The sequence below is a fragment of the Eptatretus burgeri genome, chromosome 13, assembly GCF_056783735.1.
Source record: "Eptatretus burgeri isolate ZD-2024b chromosome 13, Ebu_testis_v1, whole genome shotgun sequence".
NCBI lineage: Eukaryota > Metazoa > Chordata > Myxini > Myxiniformes > Myxinidae > Eptatretus > Eptatretus burgeri.
The window spans coordinates 37,253,745-37,273,994 of record NC_140973.1 but is presented as its reverse complement, the minus strand read 5'-3'; the positions used below and the strand labels follow the sequence as shown (position 1 = coordinate 37,273,994).

The 20,250-nt window shown below is 44.5% G+C and overlaps 1 protein-coding gene across 3 annotated transcripts in view; it reads right to left on the bottom strand.

Moving 5' to 3' along the window:
• The window catches only part of LOC147014245 (uncharacterized), a 179,599-nt gene that overhangs the window by 142,085 nt on the left and 17,264 nt on the right, over positions 1–20,250 (bottom strand). For all 3 annotated transcript variants that reach the window (XM_085852020.1, XM_085852021.1, XM_085852019.1), the window contains one exon: positions 4,841–4,991. In XM_085852020.1, the coding sequence (XP_085708146.1) occupies positions 4,841–4,991 (151 nt within the window). The remainder of the gene's footprint in view (positions 1–4,840; positions 4,992–20,250) is intronic.

The following is a 20,250-nucleotide window of genomic DNA, read 5'->3' as shown; positions in this document are numbered from 1 at the left end:
TTGATGAATAGCAAGCCAATGGAAGCAGTACCTTCACTTTAGAATAAACCCATGTATGTCGAGTGCAGCCATACCTGGCTTGCATGTATGTGGAATCGTACCTATCCCAGCAGGCTGGTTTCAACGAACAATTCAATAAGCTGTAAAATGTGGGTGCAGGTTTTTCACATTGTTTGATTTTAAAATTATCTCCTTGCACCTTGAAATGATGCAATATTAATCGTTAGTATTTTACTTGTATGTCCCTGTAATTTTTTTTTAATGGAAAGCTTCAACAGTCACATTTTATATTTTGTGTACATGGTATAGCCCTTTATTGTGCAAAAATGTATTAGATTTGTATACGACTACGACAAGGTAGTAAAGGGATAAATAATTGCCTCGTGATTGTTGTGCATACACGGCTCAGAAGCATAATTTATTGTCTCTGTGTGTGAGGAATGAGGAATGAGGGGTTGGGATGAATCGAGAGATGAATAGAGCCCGTGCTCAGTCACTGTCTTCGAAGTGGGCGCTGCAAATGACGCTCGTGTCACTGGGGCCTTTCCAGTTTCCCCTCGTCAACTTCACTTTAGATGTCCATATTCTCCGACGATTATCATCTTTCGGGAATACATGAAGGCTTACACCGTCTTTGCTTGTATTGCTGCATCCTGCTACGATACATCTTGCAGGCATTTTCGAAAGTATGGCTAAAACTTTTGCGAAACAATAACTGGAATCAAGACGATCACAGAGATTGCACTAACATGTGCAAAATGCATTTGTACGTACTTTATAAGGCGCGCGACATCTCGACTCTCGAATCAATCCACTCTGTGCGAGTTACTGTTTGTGACGTCATGCTGCGATTCGCTGAAGTCAATTTTTTAAGGGGCGGGGCATAGCAAGTTGTGAATAGCTCCAGAAATGATCGAAATATTGCTCTAATTATCCCATTTTTGATAAAAAAAAACATGGGTGATTTCTTCACGAGGAAGGTCAAGTTAATATATAAATAACAAGAAAGTTTTGCATGTCAGGGGACCTTTAAGTGATTTTTGAACGGTCATTCAGGATACGAAGCTGAGCAAGAATATTAAACGCCAAAGACAAAAGTATCGGCTAGCCAGGCAATACACAATGTATAAACAATTCCCGCCAAAAATAAAAAATAACAACATGATAGATCAGCCACAAAACTAAAACTTGGTACAGATTTAAAAGATAGCTAGAATGTTTCTTAAGGGTGAGTTTCAATATACTGGGTATTGAGTAGTTGCCCACATGATCAATTACCCATTATCATGAAGGCTGAACTGTCATGTCATTTTGCCTATAAAGGTATTTTTCGAATTTTTCTTTCTCATCAGTAATATCTGAAATGGCAACTTATAGAACTTTTGGAAACCTAGGCTAGTTGAAATGAAGATCGATGGAGGTAGACAGTGAAATTTTTCATTTTACTGTTAAATTATGTCGTGCAAAATAAAGTTAGCACTGAGTGCAAACATTAACTACAGTATATTTCAGACTGCATATACAAAAAAAATTTCAATGTAAAGCCTCACCGAATGGACGCAAAAACACAGCAATTTCAAACTCGTTAAGACTCGTTCTGTGTGGTGTATTTTGAGTGGCGTTTGTGTACTGGTGTGCTACTTAATGAATAAGAGACATAATTAGAACTGCCGCTTCTTAAATGCTGGCAGTGATGACTGGTTTAACCATTTCAGAGAAGAGGATTTTTGAAGGTTTTTCAACTAAAAAAAACAATATGGCTGCCGACGTGACCAATGACGTCATCAAAAAAAAAATTGTGGACCATTTTATCCCTAGATGACCCTCAAATTTTCAAACTGATCAGATGTAGCGCTCCACATACGCAATTATGACGTCATAACGAAGGCACATACTACATCATAAAAAAATCAACCTCATTCTCCATGAGGAGTACTTGCTATATGCCAAGTTTCAATATTTTTATTGGTGCGGTTTCAGAGATACAGAGGTCCAAAGTTTTTCCAACATGGCTGCCACACTACGTGACCGATGACGTCATAATTATCATTAAAATACTGTACATGAGTAGTCGCACCAATGGTGAAAATTTCGTCTCGATCTGACAAGTGGTTGTGGAGAAAAACACAAAAGTTCTGTGAGGACAAACAAACAAATGAAATAAAATGGCCCATAGGGCCAGGACTTGACGAAATTCATCCAGTCAAAGATACTCCCCTCCTACGTCCGTGTTTCAAATTTGAAAGGAATCCGTTAAGATTTGGCGGAGACATGAATTTTTGAAAATTGGCCCATGCTAAAAGATACGGATTTTCGCGATTTTCAGGAATTTTTCCTGACCTTGACATGCCAAAAGTTATAGGGTTCTATTCTGGTGGCCAATAAGTCCATTGGTGAAGTTCCATGACATTCCGACTCGAAATGCGACCTGTAGAGCGAGACGTACACACAAACAAACAAACTGAACCGACCAACATACTTGACAAAATCTATGATTATGTCAAGTAAAAAAATCACTCAGAGTGACAACTTGGAAAAACAGCACAAAGTAGAACGGCACTCCGAAGAGCGCATGCCTCTACCAGGTGGAACAGTTCACATGTTGTATCCCACTGATGGGCTGGATCCGAACCAAAATCCAATCCGCTTGTTCTTGTCACCTATCCAACTCATCCACCTTGTTTTGTCATAACTTGTCCACAACTTTTTCAGATATAGTGATACATTTCGTTTTTGGTCCTATCAATTTTAGAAATTAGGCCTGTGTTGACCTTTTGACCTTAAAATTAATAAGTAGTTGAATTCAGCAACCTGAAATGAAAATGCTCTTCAAATTTCAAATCAATTGGATGAAAATTGAGGATTTCAAAAATTTGGCCCAAATTGGCCTATGTCGATCTTTTAGCCTATGTTTACCGCAAAATTAGTCAGTGGTTGAATTCAGTGACCTGATATGCAAATGCTCTTCAAATTTCAAGTGGATTGGATTAAAATTGAGGATTTCAGAAATTTGCCCTTTGTTGACCTTTTGGCCAATGTTGATCTCAAAATTAATAGGTGGTTGAATTCAGTGACTTGATATGCAAATGTTCTTCAAATTTCAAGTCAATCTGAGAATTTTAGAAAACTTGGCTCAAATTGACCTTTTGGCTTATGTAGACCTTTTCAGTCGACCAAATTTTATGAAGCTTCAATACGTGACCGTGGCAGGGTCGGTGACATCAATCTCTGAAAATTTCAGAACGATCGGTTGAGCGGTTTGGGCTGGAGGTGAGCAGATAGACACAGACAGACAGACACACAGACACACAGACACACAAACGGAGGCGATCAACATACGTGACAAAAAATGAAAATTACCAAGTAACAAACAAATAAACAAAGACAGACAGACAGGCAGACAAACAAACAAAACGAAATGCAACACCTTCTCCTTCAGCGAGGATAAATAGAACACACTTAATGGAGGTGTTGCCTCGTGCTGTTTTATCTAAGAGCAATACCGCCACAGAGAGCGTGAATCAACATTGTCGTGTGGCCACAGTGTGAAAAAATATAATCCTGCACTAAATTTCTTTATATTGTTGCGGTTCTAGGAATCGCATGCCTCCAAGGCAATGGCACTCTCTCTCGACAAGGCAATGGTACACCTCAAAGGAATGAGACTCACTCTCGACTCCGCCTTCTCCAGCCAAGTACCTCCCTTCATGCCCGATGGTCAGTCTCATTCTCTGGACCGACGCGCCAGCTGTCAGGGAGGTATCGCCCAGCGGAGCATCCCCCCAAAACGTATTGGCGGTGCAATCGGCAATCGTGCAGGGTTTTCAGAGACCGTTAGTCTCATCTCCTCTCCTCCTTTTTCTCTCCTCTTCGTGTGTGTGTGTGTGTGTGTGCGTGTGTGTGTGTATGTGTGTGTTTGTCCTGGCGTCTGTCCGCGTAAGTTAAGATTGCAGAAGATTATTATTATTTCGGGTTAAGTCTGCTCTGTGTCTGCTTTGGTAAGTTGCTTGTATAATTATTGTCACACCTTACACTTCTTTCTATCCCTGCATTACACACAACAATAAAACTACCATTTACTGTGCCACATAACTTCCATTCCCTCACCTGCTTGTAAATAAATTATTATTAGAAATATTCCCAGCTCGTTTTTGTCTGTTCTTTCATTGATCCAGCATGGTCCGAATCCAAGCTTAACCGGGACTTTCTTCCCAACAATCTGTTCCTTTTAGCCAGTACATCCTTGGCAGTGTCGCTCGGCTGCATCCGATCCGGTAAAGTGATCCGGTTTGGACAAGGGGTACCGAGGGCGTGTTCTCCGATAATTAAATCATGTGATTGATTAGGTAACCCGGTTAACCCATACATAGGAGGACCCTAGGTCACGCGGTTGAGTTATTGGCGTTCACGGTCGGTTAGCGACCCGCCGCATCATGGAATAACTATCTGTGTGCAATGGCCTACAATTCCGGGGAGCCTGGTGGGGACACAAGATAGATCCCCCCCCCCGAGTGGTCCTCTCACACGACCCCCAACAATATATATATATATATATATATATATATATATATATATATATATATATATATATATATATATATATATATATATATATATATATTTCCTTGTGAGCTCAAAGTTTAACACATCTGAGACATTCACAATATGAGGCTCTGCCAGATTTGACGTTTCTAGCTGCCCTCAGAGTTAAGTTTCTTTTTTTCTGCCGTCAGAGATAATCTATCAAACAGGGGGAAACACAATAGACGACGACAAGCACCTGGCCTATGGCTGTGGCACGAATTCTTGTAACTATGCACACATGCACAAACACACAAACCTGTTGCCCCTTGCTCTGGTTCTTTGCACATGTGTGGTTCGGTTACAGTAGTTGCAGTCTCACTGGGAATAGAGGTCGGCGTTGAGGATGGCAGGGAAAGGGCCTGCCAAGGTTCAGTAGGTGTTCTTATTGCTGCGCCATCACTCTGCACCTGCAGGACAGTGAGAAAGTGACAGCACTTTGAAACAAAACATGAGGCCAAAACCCTCTGAGAAATGAATGAAATAATTTTGTCTACACAAAAAAAAGCAAATTATATTGAGTTTTAAACAAGAAACAAAAATAAACAGAGCAACCCTATGGTGGTGGGTAGTCAAACAATTTGAATACAATACCACAAACGATAAAACAACAAATCAGGCCAGGATAGTAGAGTCAACAATACCAAATAAATCTTGGTTTGACAGTACTATGAAATTAATCAACAATCACAAAGACAATGCACAACTTCAAATAATACTGGAAACACATGACTAGCCTTGTATTGGCTTCGTGCAGCGTTTCTCAACCGGGGGCCCGTGGCCCCCCAAGGGGGCCATCGGCCTTCGACCAGGGGGCCATGAGCGGACGCCGAAAAACTGCGATTCAGAATGCAGAAGCTTGTAATGTACAATTAAGGTGACGAGTCTCCGGTCATAGTGTCAAAGTAAAAAGGGTAGATGAGTTTAACCACGATTTTAAAAGAGAAGGCGGAGCCCACAGAGCATTCATAGTACACCAATGTTTACAAAAACATTAGAATTGTTTTTTTTCAATTTTTTTCTCAGATGTCGAAGGTTCGAAAATGGAATGACAGCTATGTCAAGTTTGGATTCACGAATGTCAGTCGAGATGGCGTGGAATACGTGCAATGTCTGCACTGCTCGGTCGTGATGTCAAATGCATCACTATGTCCTTCCAAACTTTCAAACCATCGCGACAAGATGCATCCCGGAAGGAAGGAAGATAATATTGACGCTCTGTCTGCAAAACGATCACGACATGACCGTGAAGCAACACTTCCCAAATTTGGATTCCGGCCAGAAGAAAAACCTGCTCTTCAATCCAGCTACGAAGTGGCATACCGAATTGCGAAGTGCAAGAAGCCACACACTATTGCTGAGGACCTTATCAAGCTATGTACAGAGAAAATGGTGGAATTGATGATCGGACCAGAGGCGAAAAAGAAGATCCAGCAAGTTTCGCTCTCTAATGACACGATCTGACGACGGATTGACGACATGGCCGCTGATGTGTGCAGTCAAGTTTGCTCCGAAATCAAACAAAGCAATTAGACTAGCCTGCAATTAGACGAGTCTACCGACACCGCCCTGGAGAGCCAGTTGAACGCCTTCACTCGCTACGAGAGAAAGGGAAAAATGAAGGAAGAGTTCTTGTTCTGCAATACCCTACCAACCACGACAGCGGCAGATATCAAAGCTATTGTGGACTCTTTTTTTTTTTTTTTGAAGCTAATGGACTCGGTTGGCAGAATTTCAAGCACATTTGTACTGATGGTGCCCCAGCGATGGTCAGCGTCAGAGGAGGGTCCGTCATGCTTGTGAAGAACGAATGGCCCCATGTGACGTCCTCCCACTGTTCGCTACACCGATACGCTCTTGCGTCAAAGACTCTTCCGCCTCGTTTGCTGGAAGTCATGGACGTCGCGGTCAAATTGATCAACTTCATTCATGCGAAGGCCAAAAATCATCGGCTCTTCCAACTCCTGGCCAACGAAATGGGAGCGTGGCCAACATGTTGGACTTCTGTTCCACACCAAAGTCCGTTGGCTATCGAGGGGGAAATGCCTCTCTCGGCTGTATGAACTCCGGGTTGAGGTGGAAATCTTTCTGCGAGACAACGAAAACAATGTCCATGTCCACTTCGAGAATGAAGAGTTCGTCATGATGCTCGCCTACCTGGCCGATATAATCGGCTGACTCAACGAAATGAACCAGTCCTTGCAAGGCCGTGATGTGACAGTCAGTGACATTCAAGACAAGCTTGCCGGACTGTCTGCGAGAATGGAAGTCTGGCAGGCACGAATCAAGGCGGGGTCCACTGCCTCGTTTCCTTTCTTGGACGAGCACCTGCAGACGCAGAGGATTGAGCTTCCCATCGGCATCAAAGATTGCATCAGTAGACATCTCGACAATCTCTCCACCGAGTTCAAATCGTATTTCGACGATGCACCGTTGGATGTTCCGTGGCACAAAGACCCGTTTAACGCCAAAATTGAACCTACTGAAGACGAAGCAGAGGAGCTGGCAGAGTTGAAGGTTTCAAAAGCAATGAAGCTGGTCTTCAGTAACAAAGAAGACCACTCCACCTTCTGGTTGTCTGTTCAGGATACGTATCCACTACTCAGCAAGAAGGCATCCGTAATGCTCATTCAATTCGCCGCAACATATCTTTGCGAATCTGGATTTTCTGACCTTGCGACCATTAAAACGAAGTCCAGAAACCGTCTTGACGTTGGGAACGATATTCGCCTTGCTGTGTCCAAGACGGAGCCAGACATAAGAGGCCTCGTCAGACAAGCCCAACAGCAAGTGTCTCATTGATTGTATTGCTGAGAAAAATGTTTACTTTGATTTATCTTTTAAGACTGAGTAAATAAATTTCATAAAACGAAATCTGCACCTTTTATTGAAGGGCAGGGGACCACGAATGTTAAGCGACTCGGTAGGGGGGCCATGGGCCATCAAAAGTTGAGAAACACTGGCTTAGTGGTTAGGGTGGCGTGCTTGGGATCTTAGGGTCCTGAGTTCAAGCCCCCTCATCTGCTGAATTAACACCAGATGGGGTTGACACAGCCCATCATCCTTCTGTGGTCAGCAAAATGAGTACCAGTGTACTGGTTATAGGGGCACTGTATCAGTGGTGCCCCCATACTCGGTAGTAGTGACGATGCACCATTGATCATATTGTTCATAAAGGAGTCAGGATTTTGGTAAACAGATAATAACTGGTTTATCAGCAGCAGCAACCTCTGCAAAAGAGTTCTCATGATCCTGAACTTATATGTATGGAGACACACATTGCAGGAGGGGTGAAATGAGGGGTTGTTGAAGGCATTGATGAAAGTCGTGCTGTAGGTATGGGGTCGGAATCTTGTGAAGAATAAGAGGAGGAATTGATCGGGATGAAGAACACAGGTGTTTTGACAAAGAAATACAGCAAATGAAGCATTTTTAATTGTTATTAAAAGCTTTTAAAGTAAAAAGCAGATTAATTCAATTAGCAGGAACATTGGTTCAATTGGGAGGTACAGAAAAGGAAATGATAAAGAAGGAACAAAGGAAGGAAATAAAAGGTAGTATGAGGGTCATCATTTTTTTAAGAGTTAACTTTTTTTTAACCAAGGAGGGGAAAATAAGATAAAGCTGAGGAGCGTAAAAGAACACATCGGATAAAGAAAGCAGAACAAGGTTTGAGGCAAAGCAGAAACATAATTAGCACATTCACTCGTTCAGGCCTTGCCAAGTAAGCCAGCCACTCAGAGTATAGGGACACAAATATGACAATCAATCACAAGAAAGCATGTTTAAACGTGGAAAATTTAACCAAAATACAACCAACACAGGGATGAAGCGATAAAGACATGATGGATCTGGTCTGAAAAAAAACATAGCTTTGACGAACTGGAAGGAGGCACTCACTGCACAAGGCCAACGCTCAGACGCAGGATCACAAATGTAACGTGTTTATAAACAAGTACATATACTCCGACTACAAACAGATAATTATTCGTTTTCAATATCTTAGGACATAATTTTTAAAATATTAGATTTGGAGAGATACCACTGAAATAAAGTGCTTCAATTTCAGTAACAGAGCTGTTTGATGTACCGAATGGCATCAAAATCGAGACTTGGGTAAAGGCTCGACTGCTGGACTTGTGTCTCCTATCAATGTTGTGTGAAGCTATGTAATCATAACATTTACAACCTCTGCTTCAGGCAGAAGTTCGTTGGCTGTGACTTAGCAGAGTTCCACAAAAAAAAACCTGCAAACTCAGGGATGAGTTCCACGTTTTTTGATCGACTAAATCAGCACTTCCCCCATCATAGCTTTGCCAAAAATACTCTGACATTGTCTTGTCATTCTGAAATGTGAAATGTTGGTCCGAGAGGTTGAAGATGCAATTCTGCTGTTTGCATCCAGAGCATTGAACATGATTTGCTGAATGTTTTCTCCGAAGAGGCAATGGATTGCAGCACATTCTGTTTGGAATTGAAACGTGTCGCGAGATAACAGCTGTCAAAATACTTGTTCATTCTGCTTCGATATACTTTTATGAAGTGAGTTTTTCGTTGCGTACGTGCATCAAAATAACTTGTGTAGAAGCAGCAGCTTGGCTTGACTGGATATACAGGCTAGTTTGTGGATGAACTCTCCAAGATCAAACAGGGATTCCACATATTGTGCAATTGCAAACAAGCTCATCCGACTCACTGACTCGTATGGGCGTCGTCAAACAGCATGTTATGTTAACAGAGAAAATATTATCCTTTTATGCAATAATACTTTCTTATAAAGGAAAATGGAATGGGGTGGGGGCAGAGGGGAGGACGAGAATCCCTGAAGGGAGCCGGAGCCAATTAGATATTTTTAGGAACTTCTGATCTTCAGCAGGGATTTGAAGGTTGGAAGGATTATCTCTTGTAAACTTGTCACAACAGCACTCGTAGCACAACCGTTTTGATAATATAATCTGTTACTCCAATAACCACATTTGGCTTAAGCTGGCCAAGGTATGTGTTGATTTTGGCCAAGTCTCCTTCTATTTTGTCCTTCAACCCTGCTATTGGTCACTGTCTCCATGTTGGTCTTTTGGGACTCATTATCAGCCACTAGATTACCCGTCCCATGGACGGGTGGCAGAGGTGGTGGTGGTGGTGGTCTGTTCTGTGGTAGGCACGTGATAGCACCGGACAAATCATGTTCGGTGATGTATCGCAGGCTGCATAGCTAATACTCAGCGGCCTCGGCTTCACTTTTTAACCCCCCCCCCTCATTTTTGCTCATGATAGCGAGCTAAAAAGTAGAGCGATCCTGAGTCATGTATACCAAGTACAACATGGCTGAGATTTGTGGACTGTTGATACTTCGTCCAGGAGATAACAAACACTTAGCTCCATTATAGTATAGATGATCCATCCATCCATTGGGACCATACTCTGTGCAGAGCATTGGTGCTGCCTAAGCAGTCTCCTTGGCTAATGGGCACAATCCTGGACGGGTCGCCACTCCGACACAGGATACCAGCAAGCTGACACTCATTTTGCCGACCTCGGAAGGATGACAGGCAGAGTCAACCCCACCTGGTATTAATGTAACAGCCGAGTGGGATTTGAACTCAGATACCAAGCCTACACCCAACCTGTAAACCAAGTTTCGTCCAAATCCATCCATACCTTTTTGAGATATCATGCTACGTATTGTTTTTGGCCCTCTCAATGGTGAAGAATTGCGATAAAAATTCTGGTATCCGGATCTTCACCAAAATCTAAGCATTTCATCCTCATCACACAACCAACCTCTCCACCAAATTTCATCCGAATTCGGCCACAACTTTTTGAGATATCCTGTTCACAGACAGAGAGACAGACAGGGGTGAAAACATAACCTCTGTCCTCCTTTGGTAGCAGAGGTAAATATATCGATGAGGGTCGAGGAAATGTTTCAACAGGTTTGGCTCCCGTAAAGATGATGCTAGTGTCCGAGTTGAGGTTGAATTGACGGTTCAGCAGAAAGGCTAGATGTCAAACTGCCAAATTACGCAAAAGCGCCTATTCCATTTGACTTCGGAGACAAATATATACAATTTGAACCGCATTGGGATGTCGAGCCTACAGGTTTGGCACGGAGAAATACAAACACTTTCAGCCTTCGATGACAATCTGACATTGGAAGATCAAGTTAGTGCAATCAGTATTCTTATCAGTTTATAGTGCCAAAAAAAATAAAAAAAAAAAAATAAAAGAAAAGAAGGGTTTTGCCTCTTGCTTTGAATAGCTGCTCCTTGATATTTCCTGCTTGTCACACAGTGGGAAGAGACCGAGCTGGTCAGCAACTTTACTTCCACATCACATCATTTACCAGTTCAATCATTGATGGCAGCATAAAAACATGACAAGAACTTCCACGTCTTGCTGTTTGGTACGAGACAGCATTGGGTGCTTTGGCTCGGGTAGCACTCGGTTCTTTACATACCTTCGCACATCCTTTTAGTTGAAAGAGCTTTCGTTTAAAATATAGAAATCTCACAGTTATATATTACATGGCCAAAACTGTGTGGACACCCTTTCTAATTAGTGAATTCTGCTATTCCAGCCACACCCATTGCTGACAGGTGTATAAAATCAAGCACACAGCCATGCAATCTCCATAAACATTGGCTGTAGAATGGGCCGCACTGAAGAGCTCAGTGACTTTCAACGTGGCACCATCATAGGATGCTTCCTTTCCAACAAGTCAGTTCATCAAATTTCTGCCCTGCTCGAGCTGCCCCAGTCAACTGTAAGTGTTGTTATTGTGAAGTGGAAATGTTGAGGAGCAACAACAGCTCAGCCGCGAAGTGGTAGACCACACAAGCTCACAGAACAGGACTGACGAATGCTGAAGCACGGAGTGTGGAAAAATCGTCAGTCATCGGTTGCAATACTCACTACCGAGTTCCAAACTGACTCTGGAAGCAACGTCACCACAAGTACTGTTCGTCGAGAGATTCATGAAATGGGTTTCCATGGCCGAGCAGCTGCAAATAAGCCTTAGATCACCATGCGCAATGCCAAGCGTCGGCCGGAATGGTGTAAAGCTCACTGCCATTGGACTCTGGAGCAGTGGAAACTCGTTCTCTTGAGTGATGAATCACGCTTCACCATCTGGCTGTCCGACGGACAAATCTGGGTTTGGCGGATGCCAGGAGAACGCAACCTGCCCGAATGCATAGTACCAACTGTAAAGTTTGGTGGAGGTGGAATGTTGGTCTGGGGATGTTTTTCATGGTTCAGGCTAGGCTCCTTGTTTCCAGTGAAGGGAAATCTTAACATTAGAGTATACAATGACATTCTAGATGATTCAGTGCTTGCAACTTTGTAGCAACAATTTGGGGAAGGCCCTTTCCTGTTTCAGCATGACAATGCCCCCGTGCACAAAGCGAGGTCTATACAGAAATGGTTTGTTGAGATCGGTGTGGAAGAACTTGACTGGCCAACACAGAGCCCTCACCTCAACCCTATCGAACACCTTTGGGATGAATTGGAACGCCGACTGCGAGCCAGACCTAATCCCCAACATCAGTGCCCGACCTCACTAATGCTCTTGTGGCTGAATGGAAGCAAATCCCCACAGCAATGTTCCAATATCTAGTGGAAAGCCTTCCCAGAAGAGTGGAGGCTGTTATAGCAGCAAACAGGGGACAAACTCCATATTAATGCCCATAATTTTGGAATGAGATGTTGTACGAGCAGGTGTCCACATACTTTTGGCCATATAGTGTATATTTGAGGTTGAGATGATTGGTGGTCAAACTCATGTGCCTCGAGCATATTTCTCAACAAAGCTTCAGTACTATTTCAGGAATAATCACAGAATTTGAGAAAGAAAAAACCAACCCTTGTCTAATCGTTGCGACAGGATCTTTCCGAAATTGGCTATGGTGCACTGGCACGTGGTGGTTTATCATCGCACCTCTCATGGAACAGCACAAAATATGGCTAAAAGATAGTTCAAAGTACCATAAAAACATCCCCCACTGTTTATATTTGTACAGTGTGGAACAAAGGGGAATAAACAGGGCCTGTGAGTGGAACACCACCGGCGTAGTCCGAGCTTTCATATCCTGGTGATTGGTACTACTTGGAGGTCGCTCCCATTTCCAAAATGGCCACGCCCAGCTGACATGCTTTTCTCCTCATTTTGGCAAGGAATTGAGGTGTTTAATGCATCATGTGGGCAATTCTTCAAAGGTTACTAGATTCACAGAGAAGAGTTGGGCGAAGGTTAAAGCATGTGCTGAGCAATAAGAACAGAACTGAACAGAAACTACGAACACGATGGAAAGATTTCTTACTTGTCGGTCCGAACAAGGAGGAACTGGCTTGGCTGAGTTTCTGTATTCACAGCACGGCTGTCTGAAGGTCTCGACACAACAATTTTTATGTGGCCCTTCATGGTGTCTGTCATGCATTGATGTATGATGGGCAGGAAAAAGAAGTAAGAAAAGTGGAGGAATTGAAATGCGACCACATTGAGGCTGGTACATGCTTACCTCTATATATACACATCATGCCACGTCAGCCCACCAAACTGTTATCATCAGCAGCCCTGATTCTGACATCAATATGATCATGTTGACCCAAGTCAGGAATATTCCCACGACAGGCCTCATATAAACTGGATCAAGGAGAAATGGTGAGCCATCAGTATGACCCATTTAGCAGCTAACATGGGAGTGCATTTCAGAAAGTTTGGTTGGCCTTCATGTATTCATTGGTGCAGACAAAACCAGCTCCTTTCATGGTAAAGGGGGGAAAAAAACGAGCATTTGAAATCCTGTTATCAAAGCCATTGCATCAAAATGCTTTTCGTTCTCTCGGTTGAGCTTGAAAGTTGGAGCAATCTCAAGAATGCACTTGAGCATTTTGAGTACGAGCTATATGGACTGTCCAAGTTAGTTACATCAGTCAATGAAGCCCGCTACCATCTTTTCTGCTCAAAATTACTCAAGTACAGACCACCTCTTTCACGGAAAACAATGATCCAACATATGAAGAGATGCAACAAACAAGTGGCAACAGATCACCGATCGCTCAATTCTGTTTTCGACCCAAATAATCACGGGTGGATATCCAACAACGATCAAATCTCGATATGTTGGATGACTCAGGATTTTGCACCTCCAGAACTGCGCAAATGAACTTGTGTGGCTGCAAATAAGCTAAGCGTTCATCCAACAGATATGCAATGTGCATGTCGAATGAATGGTGTTTCTTGTGCAGACCGATACTCCTGCAAGATCTGTGAAAACATTGATGAAACCTTGAAAAAGATTGAACTGTTGAATGATGACAGCGATGACAATTCAGATGATGAATGAAACCATATTGTTGCGGGGCCGGGACGTCGGCCGCGTACTGTCTGCTGGATGGAGCCGCAAATCGGCCCGACCGATCGCCCGGAATTCAGATCATCGCCCCGGATAAGTCCGGAGTCGACGGGTTCTCTATCGGACCGAAATTCGCCAATGGATAGACCACATGGGGTAGGGTCGATTGCCAATTTCAATTTACCTAAATACCCATGTGGTCCACTACCGGGGAATTTCACCCTCGACGGAACTCGTACGAAAACGAGCCGCTTAGCGCGGTCGTTCCGTGAGCGATTCTGAGCGGTTTAATCGCCAAGAACCGTCGGCCCAAATCTCCCCCTCAGGCCGTAACAGCTTTAACTAATTCGCAATCACGCGTCATGTCTGTCGAACCAATGAAAGAAACAAAACGAGCTGATACATTGAACAAATAGGGGTTTATTCACAATAGGGAAAAGGGGGGGGGGGCACAGAGAGCAGAATTAAACCGAATAAAGCAAGGCAATGCAATAATATTCAGCACAAAGCACTTATACAATTTTACTACTTAAAGACGGGATGCACGCACGCACGCACACCAATGGTCTTTATTTGGATCTCCAGCCTGGAGGCCAAACGGGCTGCAGATCAGTGGTCTGGCTACCTGGCCGCGAGCACGCTCCGGAGCATTCACGCTCCGGAGCTCCCCTCGATTGGCCAGGTGGCGTGGTGACATCACTTGGACCGCCCTTCACAGTCGGGGAAGTCCGATTGGCCAAGCGACGGTCACCCCACTCGTTGCACGCAGATTGGTCGAGGGCTGCTGTGTGGCTCCTCCCCGAACTCTGCCTTCTTCCAAAGGACGACACCTCCCAACAGGAACCTGAGCAACATGTTTCTGCAGGAGCTCCGCCCAACCGACGTCTGTCAGAGCGAGGTGAAGGGAGCGAAGTGAAGGTGAGGATTATGCGGCGTCGTCGGCATTAACGTCGGTGGTGTAAAAATAAACGAAAAGAAAACCTGACTGTTAAAATAACTCCACAGCGCAGGAATATTTAATTACCCATTAGACTAGGGTCGGGACCCGAACTGGCAACATGTACTTACCGATATAACTGATCTCAAGGGCCTGTATGCTGTGTGCTTATGGCTTCCAGATTCGCAACAGTACCCCCTCCCCTTTTTACAGACTCGTCCTGAGTCGTCAAATTTTCCTGTGGCCAGCATGCGTAAGTTTTCCCCAAGTACATTTTACCTACGGATCCCTGAATGCGACATTTTTTCTTTTCCTTTTTTTTAATACGCGTCCCAAAAATAAATAACCTAATGCGCTGTGTGACGAACAAAACAAACTCACACAGACTCATACGGACGACTTAACTATATTGCCGGCTCTATAACAAACATGCAGGTGGGATAAACTTATTTACAATTTTTTACCTTAACTTATCTATTTACACTAACCATGGCCCAGGACCTGGCATCTGTGGGAAAGAAGGCATAGCAATGTCAACAGTTATGTGAGGGTGAGTGCTCCACAGCTGAAGGTCAGACGTCTTCAGGGCCTGTTCAAAAGGTCCCCCTTTTTTTTTCTCTCTTTCTTAGTCTTCAGCTGCTGGAGGCAACTCACCCTAACCTGGCATGCCATATGCCATATGCCATCCCACAGGCCATTTTTGAAGCAGGGAGCCAGGCTGCCCAAATGCAGTCTCTGGCTCCCTTGTGCAGGAACACGAAGGTAGCCGGCTGCCCAATGCAGTCCCTGGCTCCTCCTTGAAGTGAACTGGATGGAAGCAAAACACCAGAATGAATGGATGGACGATGCAAAACACAAATGGAACTGGATGGAAAACGATGCACGGGCTGCTCAATGCAGTCCCAGTGATGTGGCTGCCTGCAGGGCAGTCTGTGCAAAACGCACTGAAAGACGATCCTGGCGCACATGGTGATGGATGATGAACACAGGGGCAAATGCAAGAAGGGTAGCAGGCATGGGGTTACGGTAGAGGCAGGCAAACGAGGCATGGTAAGGCAAACACGGAACAGGCCGCTGTAGCACAAACAGGCCGGCATGTGAAGCTGGCCGGCCTCTGGTATGGTTCTGTGCGGGTCTGGAGGGAGTGCGGTGGTGCCGGCCGCTCCGAAAGCGGGCTCAGACCTAACCTGTCTCCCCCCAACCTATCGCCTTTGCCTGTCTGTCCATATCCATTCCCTTAATTTGCAACACAAAACAAATTTAGCCCCTTTGTATTTTTTTTCTTTTATAATTCCATCTCCCTAACCCACTTCCTGTCTTTGTTCAGCTAACCTATCCTGTCAACCTAGCCTATTCACAACCCCTACGTTCCCTGTCTGGAGGGGAATAGGGAGAGACTAGCGTCCTGTCTTGAGGCCCAACTAAGCCTCAGAATGGCCTCCTCAGAGTTCAGCGATCTTCTCCACAGTGAGTCCAACGGCCTACCAAGAGCGAAGGGATGAATGGTGCGAAGGGGTACATCTCCTAACTATCCCAGCATTCATTAACCTTAGACTACCCTGGGGCTTTCCAAAAACACCTGACACTTTAAACTATCGGTTCTAAAAACCATGATTCCCATCGCCTGTGTTGGTGTTCATCATAAATTTGGGCCTAGCCCTCCAATTTTCACTCGTGCCCTCGCACAATTTCGTGGCTGGGCAGCGTGGCTCAACTGGCAGGAACTTCCCCTCTGCCGAACTCGAAAAATGGCACCCCCGGGCCCGCAGGCTGTCTCCGAGCCTACCAGCTCCCTATGAACACTGGGGGTTGCCCTCTCTGGCATTGCCCCCCCTCCAATGCCCACATGGCATTTTGGCACTACGGGTCCCTTCTGCGGGTCGCCCATGCCCACTACACTATCCCGGTCAATTGGACCCTTGGCCTACTCTGGCCGACAAGTCCGGTGCCCGGGGTGCCCTCTAAACGATACTCACATTTTGACAGCCACGCTTCCAGCCGGTCCATGAACTCCTGCACCCCACAAAACAGGTTTTGAACCTTCTTTCAACACCAACAAAAAAAACGACCTCCTTTTTGTAAATTTAATCAACCCACTAACCAACATTAAAATGACCCCGGGGTCCCTTGGGTGGGTTTCACTCCTCCCCCCAATCATTCATCGCACCATGGATACCACATTCCATTCACACTTGGGCCCACTGTCCCACATTCACTCATCAAGTACATATTTTCCATTTTCTAATTCACATCACTCAACACTGCCATTCTCCTAACTAAATTCCCCTAACTAACTCGTGCTCCCTCATCATCCCTTAAATTAGTGCACGTTCCTTTTAACCTACGTAGCTAAGCTACATCCCCACTACACATTTCATGTCTGTCCTTGTCTCACAAAATCCCAAAATCCATTTTCTAAATCTATCCTAAAATCCCTCCAACTAACACATTCCACGGGCTCCATGAGGAACACCCATGTCCCGATGAAGCCAGTCTATCTAAACGAACCCATCCCGCAAACTAGTGCTTCCTTTGCCCAAATTTTGCGGGCTGGTGTATTCGGGGCCAGGCTCCATGAGCCTTGCGTCTCCACGGAAGCGGTGGTCATGGCTCCTGCTACTCCGGGCCGATTCATCCATGAGGGCGTAAGATCGCCCTTGTATGGTCTAAGGCGGTCAGCATGGACGATACGAGGAAGGGCCCGTGGTCCCATTTTGATCTTACCACGTCACTAATTTGCGCCAGGACGACCCCCGGGCCCTACTAGGGCGAGGTGAGCTTCGGGCATCTGCCCTTCCTCCTCCAGGGATTGAAGAACCAAATCTTCATCCCCGGGGGATACACACTCGCCTGGCTCTGGTGGTCTTACCGGTGCTTCATTCTCATACCCGCCTGTTGGAAAATGTTCAAAAGTCAATAAAAATCAGATTTTCCTGTTATTTGGTGAAGGGTGTTTCATTTTCCTCGCACTAGTATTCTAAACAAGGACAAGTGCGTCTAAGAGCCGCATCCTAAAGGTTTTGTCTTCACCATAAGAAGAAAAAAAAAAACAACAACTTCCGATATTTCGTCACGTGCCTTGACGGAGCCAATAGCGAGAGCCGTCATGGACGATCGTAAAGATACCTCTGCCAGGCGCGATGATTTTACTGATGTAACTGGGTGTAAAGACTTCCCATTGAAATTTTGTAAGCACAGGTGGGTTGAGAATGGTCCTGTCTGCAGCAGAGTTATTCTATTGTGGCCTCACCTGAAGTTATTTGTTGAGGCATGTGAAAGCAAGAAGAAGCCGAAACCAACCAGCATCTCTTTCAAAACTCTGCATGATGCAATGAATGATAAGCTATCTGTTGCAAAACTGTCTTTTTCAGGTCAGTAGCCGGTGCAGTTGAACCATTTTTAGCCTTGTACCAAACATACAAGCTAATGGGTCCCTTTCTTGTTCATGATATTGAGAGACTCGTCAGAAATTTGTTAGAGAGGTGTGTTAAGCCAGTTGCATTACAAAATGCTTCTACTCCATATGACTTGTTAAGGCTGGATCTTGAAAAGGAAAGGGTAGAAAACAAAAAGATTGAAGTTGGTTTCAAGGCTGAAAGTGAACTGAAGTCCCTCCTGAGAACCAAGGCCATCAGTGAATGCCAGGTGTATCAGTTCAAAGAAGAATGTAGGCTATTTGTGGTGAAATGTGTCAACAAAATCTTTGATAGGTCTCCTCTTAAGTATAGTTTCGCCAGAAATATGGCTTCTCTGGATCCCAGGTTGATGGTGACTGATCAAGAACACTCAAAGTTCAAATTCAAATGCCTGTTGGAAAATTTGGTGATTCTGAACAGAGTTGATGGTGATAATGTAGATATGTTGGTTGCGAGTTACAAATAATTACTGCAGGATGTAGTATGGTGGGAACTGAAGTCTAGGTTCAAGGACTTCAAGGTTAAAGATGACAGGGTAGATGTGTTACTCCATGAATGTGTGTATGTAAAAACAAGAAGTTTGAGAAGTTGTGGGGGGTAGTTCGTAAAGTGTTGCTAGTTTCCCATGGTCAGGTGTCTGTTGAGAGGGGTTTTTCCCTCAACAGACAGATAGAGAAGGACAACCTGGGTGAAGTCATGCTTGTGGCATTGAGGCAGATTATTGATTATTTTGTACTGGTAGGTGGAATGCTCAAAGTTGAAATCACAAAGGAACTGCTATCCTCAGCCTCCAGTTCTCGACATAAATACCATCAATATCTTGAAGAAGAGAAAAGAAAGAAAGGGCAAGAAGCCATCCAAAGAAAACGAAAAATGGTTGATGAAGTGGATGGTTTGAAAAAGAGAAAGGTGTTGGAAACTGACATAGAAGGTCTGACCACATTGTCAGAAAAATATGCAGACGAGGCTGAGGCAAAAGGTGGCAAAACTCGCCACAGTCTTCTGGTAAAATCAAATGCTCTCAGGCACTCTGCCAAGCAAAAACGGGGGGAACTCAAAGTTCTAGAAAGAGAAATTGAGGAGAAGGCTAAATCCTTGCCTGCTATGTCCTAATTGGATATTATAATGACATGTAGTTTACAAAATGTACTGTTCTGTAGTGTAGAAGCAGTCAGGAGCTGCTGCAACTTTGCAGGTGGCAGCACCTACAATAACATTTTAACATAACACATTAACATTGAGAGTGCTGCCATCTGGAAACTTGTGATTTCTCCTGGCTGATTCTACAGTAACTGTGAAGTGAATTTGCCAATTGGCTGTGTGGCGCGTTGTGCCTTGTCGACGGAATAAGCTCCTGCTGTGTTCTGTATGTTCATTATCGAAATAGATTTTTTGTAAACTTACTATCTTTGTTAATTTCTAGGTGACTCACCTCAATTTACCCCTGGAATTTGTAGGATGTGGTCCTTAAAAAGGGGTTCTTTTAGTCCTTAAAAAAGACATCTCAAAATAAGTGGGAACCCTGCTGGAATCCCGTGCCGACATACTAATCCTTCTTCGAAGGCCCGTGCCACAACCCCGGCTTCTTGATTTGGAAAGGCATAGGCCTCCAGCCATTTAGTGAAGTAGTCCATTATCACGAGGATGTATCGATTACCTTGGAGAGTGGGGGGCAGTGGTCCCAAAATGTCCATGGCCACTCACTCAAGGGGGCCCCAACCTGATGTAGTTGAAGTGGGGCTCTCATCCTCTGTGCCGGTCCCTTTTTGGCAGTACAGGCGTCGCATGCTCGACACCAGTCCTGTACATCGCGCCCCATGTCGACCCAATTAAACCACCGGCGGACCCGAGATGTTGTTTTGGTCCTGCCCAAATGGCCGCCGAGGCGGGTACCGTGCACTTGTTCCAAAATTTGGGTCTTAAATTTGTCTGGGACTACTACCAGCCAAGAAGTTCTCTCTGA